The sequence below is a fragment of the Prosopis cineraria genome, unplaced genomic scaffold (assembly GCF_029017545.1).
Source record: "Prosopis cineraria cultivar Desert tree isolate PC_DT_omini unplaced genomic scaffold, ASM2901754v1 PC13, whole genome shotgun sequence".
NCBI classification, from domain to species: domain Eukaryota; kingdom Viridiplantae; phylum Streptophyta; class Magnoliopsida; order Fabales; family Fabaceae; genus Prosopis; species Prosopis cineraria.
Window position 1 is genome coordinate 1,570,469 of NW_026555344.1, and position 6,268 is coordinate 1,576,736.

General features: G+C 33.3%; 1 protein-coding gene across 1 annotated transcript; it reads right to left on the reverse strand.

Moving 5' to 3' along the window:
• Positions 1 to 720: 720 nt before the first annotated feature.
• On the reverse strand, positions 721 to 3,885 carry LOC129291424 (1-aminocyclopropane-1-carboxylate synthase 1-like). Its single transcript, XM_054928754.1, is given in 5 exon segments — positions 721 to 1,794; positions 1,796 to 1,823; positions 3,087 to 3,247; positions 3,381 to 3,515; positions 3,638 to 3,885. Coding segments are annotated over 5 exon segments (1,461 nt in total). The 5' UTR covers positions 3,806 to 3,885; the 3' UTR covers positions 721 to 825.
• Positions 3,886 to 6,268: the final 2,383 nt, after the last annotated feature.

A 6,268-nucleotide genomic window follows, 5' to 3' on the forward strand; every position in this document is an offset into this window, starting at 1 on the left:
TCAAAACAGCACGCCAATAAAACATAAAGTCCATTCATAACGTGGTTAATTTTGTTTCTTTGTTGTCTTTCTTGGACACGCGTCCAACTCTTAATGTATTGATAATATTAATTATCTCTTTAATTTGGTATTGGTAAGTTGAAAAGTCCATTTATATGAGATGGAAAGAATTTTGCTGAGTAGGCAAGCACTTAGACTAAGTTGTCTGTTGACCTTCATTATCATGTTATGGAATTTATGAGAGGCACGAAATAAAAGACTAGGAAATTTTCCAAAGTTAAGTCATTTCCAGACTTCATACCATCCTATGCTCTTCTGTCATATCACACATAACTTCTTGGAATGATCAGATTACAGACGCATCACAATTTACTGATTATTTATATAACCATATCAAAGTATAGATTAGTAGATATGTGGGAAAAATTATTTACATTTTCCAGCTGGGTTCTAGAATTCATCAGACTAGTTATATATTTGGGTCTCTATCAAAAAAAAAAAAAAAAAAGAAGACGAAGAAGAAGTGATGTTATCCTGCGTATCTGTCACATAAGCAGAGATTAATCCAAGAAGTGGCCAAACTTACCAGTGTGTCTAATAATAATGAAACTTCTGTTTTCACTAGAATTAGCTGTCCATTATATTGGACAACCTACACATCTGAATATTATTGCACTCCCATAATTCAAATAAATGGGAGAAATGGGGAAAAGGCAACAAACAATGGAAAAGCAAAGCAGATACTGAACATTATTTAGGTATACCGCTTGAAATGAGACTTATTATTTGAAGGCTTTTTCTTTCTTGGATGGTAAATCTGACGGTTTAAGTGGCTTTAACAAGGGGCGAGTGAGGGATTGGTGAATGTGGAGATATCATGTGAGGTGATGACAATACAGTCTCATCAAATCTTCTAGAGGAGAAACTGACTCGGAGGTTAAGGCCTTGACTGTGCTTGACTTTCACCGATTTCTTTATTTCTTTCCCCACAAAATCTTTGATTCTCTTAAGTGCTACATCCACAGTTTCATTATCCATGTTAGCGAAGCAAACCCTAAACCAACCAGGTTCCAAGCAAGTGAAAGAGGAGCCTGGAGACACGTTCAACTTCACATCATTCACAATCATACGCCACAACATCATTTCACCTTCGATTGTTTGTTCTTTCAGCATGCTTCTCAAGTTCATCCAACAGAAAAGCCCTGCATTGCTTGGAAGGCAAGCAATTCCCATCTTCTCAAGCCCATTTTTGAAAACACTATGCCTCTTAGCCAATCTTCTTGAGCTTTCTGCCAGAAATTTTTCCACAAAATCATCATCAGAAAGCATTGAAGCCAGCATATACTGAGTCTGTGAGGAGACCAATCCAAAGCTTGACATTTTGCGGCCACGGTTCACTACTGTGTCATTGTATGAATAGACTATCCCAACTCTAAATCCAGGAAGGCCCATGTCCTTTGACAAACTATAAACGACGTGGATGAGATCTTTGTTGCACAGCTCCATGTCTTGTATGATCTCCGAGACGCTTACAAAGTTGGAGGAGTTGAACACAGTGGCTGCATAGATTTCATCACACACTAAATGAATGTTGTTCTCATTAATAAATTTCACAAGACTTTCTAGAGTCTCTCTGTCTAACGTGGTGCCTAAAGGGTTTGATGGGTTTGTTATGAGCAAACCCTTCACATTGACCTTGTCTTCTTGAGCCTTCTTGTAAGCTGCTTCAAGAGCGTCTCTTGTTATCTTGAAATTGTTAGAACTGTCGCAATGCACAGGAATTATTTGCACCCTGAGTTCGCCAGCATAAATCACGGGTAAATCTGCAACAGAATATGAAAAATACGTATGAGTAAAGGCATTGCTCCTACACAGCACGGAACACATTAAACTTGAAAATTTAGCTATGTCGATTAATTTGGACGCATAGGTTATAAGAGAATTCTCTGCATACTTCGAGAATTTTATGGTATTTCACGTTTCTTCGATCAACTAAGTTTAAGGAATCCAGCTATGTGACATAGGACACGGATCGCTTGCACCGTTTCGTGTTTGAGTTCAAGGGAACCGTACATGGAAGTAGCTATGGTCTCCCCATGATCAATGACAATAAGGGTCCACTGACCTTCAAGTGTCGTAACTTTAATTTGAATTTCAAAATGAAACCCCACATGCTGGTTGACCTATTTGGAATTACCTAACTTATTGTATCAAATCAAATATTGAAAATTCGCCTTTTGACTTTTGAGACGTCGCTATGTCAGTGCCATTCACATTCACAAGTTTGGGAAAATATTAGCCACACAATAATGGAGTGTGATTTTTTTTTCCTTCGTAATTTATCACGTAACAAATGACTTCACAAAAAAAAAGTACAATTCAATTTCGTCCCTTTGAAGGGCATATGATAATTGATAGCTAGTATATTCAAATTTCATTTTATTTTATTTATATGGACATAAAATAGAAGCTAAGTATTCAGTACTGTTTTCCGAGGTTTAGCACCCTTGTTAAAAGAATCTTTATATCACATAAGCGGCATCTTATTAACACACAAACTCCAAACTAGTATGTTCTATAGTCTTCCACAACCACAATTAATTCAGTTAATTAAAATTCGAGATATAGAAAAAGAAGCTTAAATATATCAAACGGCGTTTTATGTTATTTTATCATGTACACTAATCAAAATATCATCACGATTGAGAGAATCTTTAACAATAACAAGATAAATGTATATATATGAATCTTGTAGCAATAACATAATTTTTGCTATTACTTACATTATATAATATTTAAGTCTGACATAATCTAGATATATATTGCACATAATTCATTTTTTTTTCTCCTCTGTCCTCTGATAAAGCTCTTCAAATTACTAAAAAAAAAAACCTATATGTGAATGAAAACAGTTTTTTTTGTTTGTTTTTAAGTACAATTCTCCAAATAAGAAGACTTGTTCTATTGCAGTACAGCAAGCAATGCCTTTATTAATTTCCCACTTTGAATCTTGGTGGCACAATGAAGATGATCCACCTAATAATGAACAAATTAAGGAAAGTACTCTAAAGGGTAGGAGTACATACGCTGGATAATAAGGTGCTGGAACGAGAAAAGCATCTCCGGGGTCAGCCAAACAGAACATGACTAATTCATTAGCCCCCGTGGCCCCTCCGCTCATCACTATCCGATCTTCATCGAATTTCACTCTTCCACCTCTCACTTTTGACATAAAATTTGCCACCCCCTATAAACAACACAAAGCACACCCATTTCTTGTCATCAGCTTTAATTTAATTCAACCATGTACGTACAATATATAAAGGCTGTACGAGATATCTTATCATAATCACTACACACACACACACACACACACACACACACTTTCTGAACTGGGGAAGTCCATGATAGTCCTGAAAGATAGCAATATCTCTGAAGTTATGCAATCCTTCAGGAGTGCAAATGGAAGCCTCCGGATGATTCCTCATCCATTCTTCTATCAGATCAAAACAGAGCTGAGGAAACAAATGAAAACGAACCCATATATATGAGTCAGTAAACTCATCACACACCTTTGGATCATAGTGGCATAAGCATAGAATTTCTAGAGGGTGTGGGTGTGTATGTGTAGATAAACCTGATTTTCTGCAAGACCCATCTGGACGACACCTTGAGGATTGTTAGTAGGGTGAAATGGGTCTCTTTCGTAAGCCTTCCATCCATCAAAGTAAGCAGAGTTCTCGCCATGTTTGCCATTGACAGCGATGTTGGACAGAAGGTGGTTGCTCTCGTTCCCCAAACCCATGTTTAGTTTCTGAAGCGAAATGGACGGTCACACTAGCTACTATATGAAATAGCTGATATAGCAAGAAATTAGTGGAGAATATTGAGAATGAAAAATTGTGTTTGAGAGACGTAGAAGTGGTGCAGAAGAAATGGGAAGTGAATGTGAGAATTTATAGAGGTGAGTGGTGGAAGCCAAGGATGGAAAAAGTATGCGATCACACCACCGACCCTCTTGAAACGCATTGATAGAAAGTTTGAACATTTTGCACTATGGTATGCAGTGACTTGTGATAGTCAAGCTCAAGCTATTACACCATTGCTTGCGTCTAAAATTGATTTCAAAACATTTGAGTATTCATCGGTTTCAAAAAAGCTTATATTCATTTTATTTTTTACACTATTTTAACAAGTAAAACTCTCATGGCTATCTCGTGTCTATGTTTTTAATTTTTTTATTCTTTCTAATTACTCAACGTTATATTTTCTTACTACGAATTTGTTTTCAAATAATAATTATTTTAAAAAATCTGAAGAGATTTGAGGATTATTTTTTTTTTTTTTGGGGTGAGGCATAGGGAAAATAATCTCTCATAGAACTGAAGGTCTGAAGCTCATATCGTTCTTGTTGATGCCAGTTGGTGACTGCAGGAATTTCTCTGAAAGAATATGATGACTTTTTTTTGTCAGAAAAGGCGTAAAAAGAAACAAAAAAAAGTCAATTTTTTTTTTTTCAAAAGCACGGATGCCGCGGATGGTAGAGAATTATCTCTCCAAGATACTAAAAAAACAAAAGGTAAATAAATGAAAAATTGACAATAAAATTTGTTTAAAATATATAAATGATAATTTAATCATTCAAAATATCAAAATTTTCCTGAAATTTTTAGAAATTTTTTTATTGTTAATAAATTTATATAAATTATTAAATTTCCCTTGTTGAAAATAAATTATTCACAACTTTTCTTTTTATATTCACAATTTTTCTTCTTAAATCCACAATAATTCAATAGCAAATCATAACTTCACATGTTAACTTTTTATTTATTATTACATTATTGTGAATATAAGAAGAAAAGTTGTAAATATAAAAAAAAAATTATGAATAAGGATAGTTTGGTAATTTTTATAAATTTATTAATGACAGAAAAGTTCCTAAAGACTTTAGAAAAATTTTTACATTTCAAGGAACCAAACATTATTTACATATTTTAAAAAGATTTTATTGTCATTTTCTCTAAATAAATTGTTACATAGATATATGAGGGTGAGAGTTTGAAATCATTTACTTAAATGTAGTAACCTGGACCACTCACAAATGGCCTTTTTTTTTGGTCAATATGCTTCTAAATTCAAAAAAATGCTTATAAAAATATTTATATATTACTCACAAGTCACATCTTTACATCTATAGTGGGATTTAATTCCATAATTTTAAAGATTGTGAGTCAAATATTTATCAATTAAATTAACTTTTATTAGAATACTTACGCTAACTTTAATTGATAATGGAGTCACTTTTTTTTTTGGGGATTGTATCTGGAAAAAGGTTGGTAATTATGCAATTTGCTTTGGATATGCTCACATGTGTGGAAATTGTGGGACAAGAAATTTCACATGAAGTTGCCTACGTACCATTCTTCATTAGTCACTATACAAGAATATAAGAATCCGTGTGGTTCAATTTCAAACCTCTTTAGAAAGGGATGGGATATTTTTTGATTATTTATTATTTGGAATTAATCAGAGAGTTATAGTTATTTAATATCATGTAATTTTTTTAGTGAACTTTTCATATCATTCTGAACAAAATTATATATATTTTTTATGGATGAACAAGAAAAATTTTGCGAGAGCATTATCACGTCTTTTTTTTTTTTTAAAATGTAAACGAAGATGAGGGAAGGGTCCACGAGAACGTACGGTGTTATGTGAATCATTTAATATTTTCATTTAATTTTTTGGTCAGTACAAGCAATAGATTCTACCATAATAGAGATCATCTCTTTCTTTGTTTTTTTTGGCCAGTATCTCTTTCGATATATTGAGGTAAAGAAAATAACTTTCCAATTAGGTGTTTTAATTTGATTTGAAAACATCCTATTTGTTCCCTTTGGATGTCATGATCGTGATTATGTCACTTCCATTCTTATTCGAGTGTGAAGTTGGTTTAGCCAAAAAAGAAACGAAACGAGAAGTTGGTAAAATGGATGCAGAATATTTCTCTGATATCAGTTAATGAATTTATTTTCAAACGAAAACATGTCAGTGTAAAATAAATCAAGTTGTGCAAAACTATAATTAACTGCGCCTGAATTAAGTATTGTTGAGTTTATTAGACGTAACTTAATTAAATTGGATTTTGTTCAAGTATTGTTGGGCTCAATCAGAAATTGTTAGCTTTCTTAAAGATGTACACTTTGTAATTAAGTTGCCATAATTCCTTTTATTAGAACCAATCCTTGTTGATAAAAAAATATTTAAT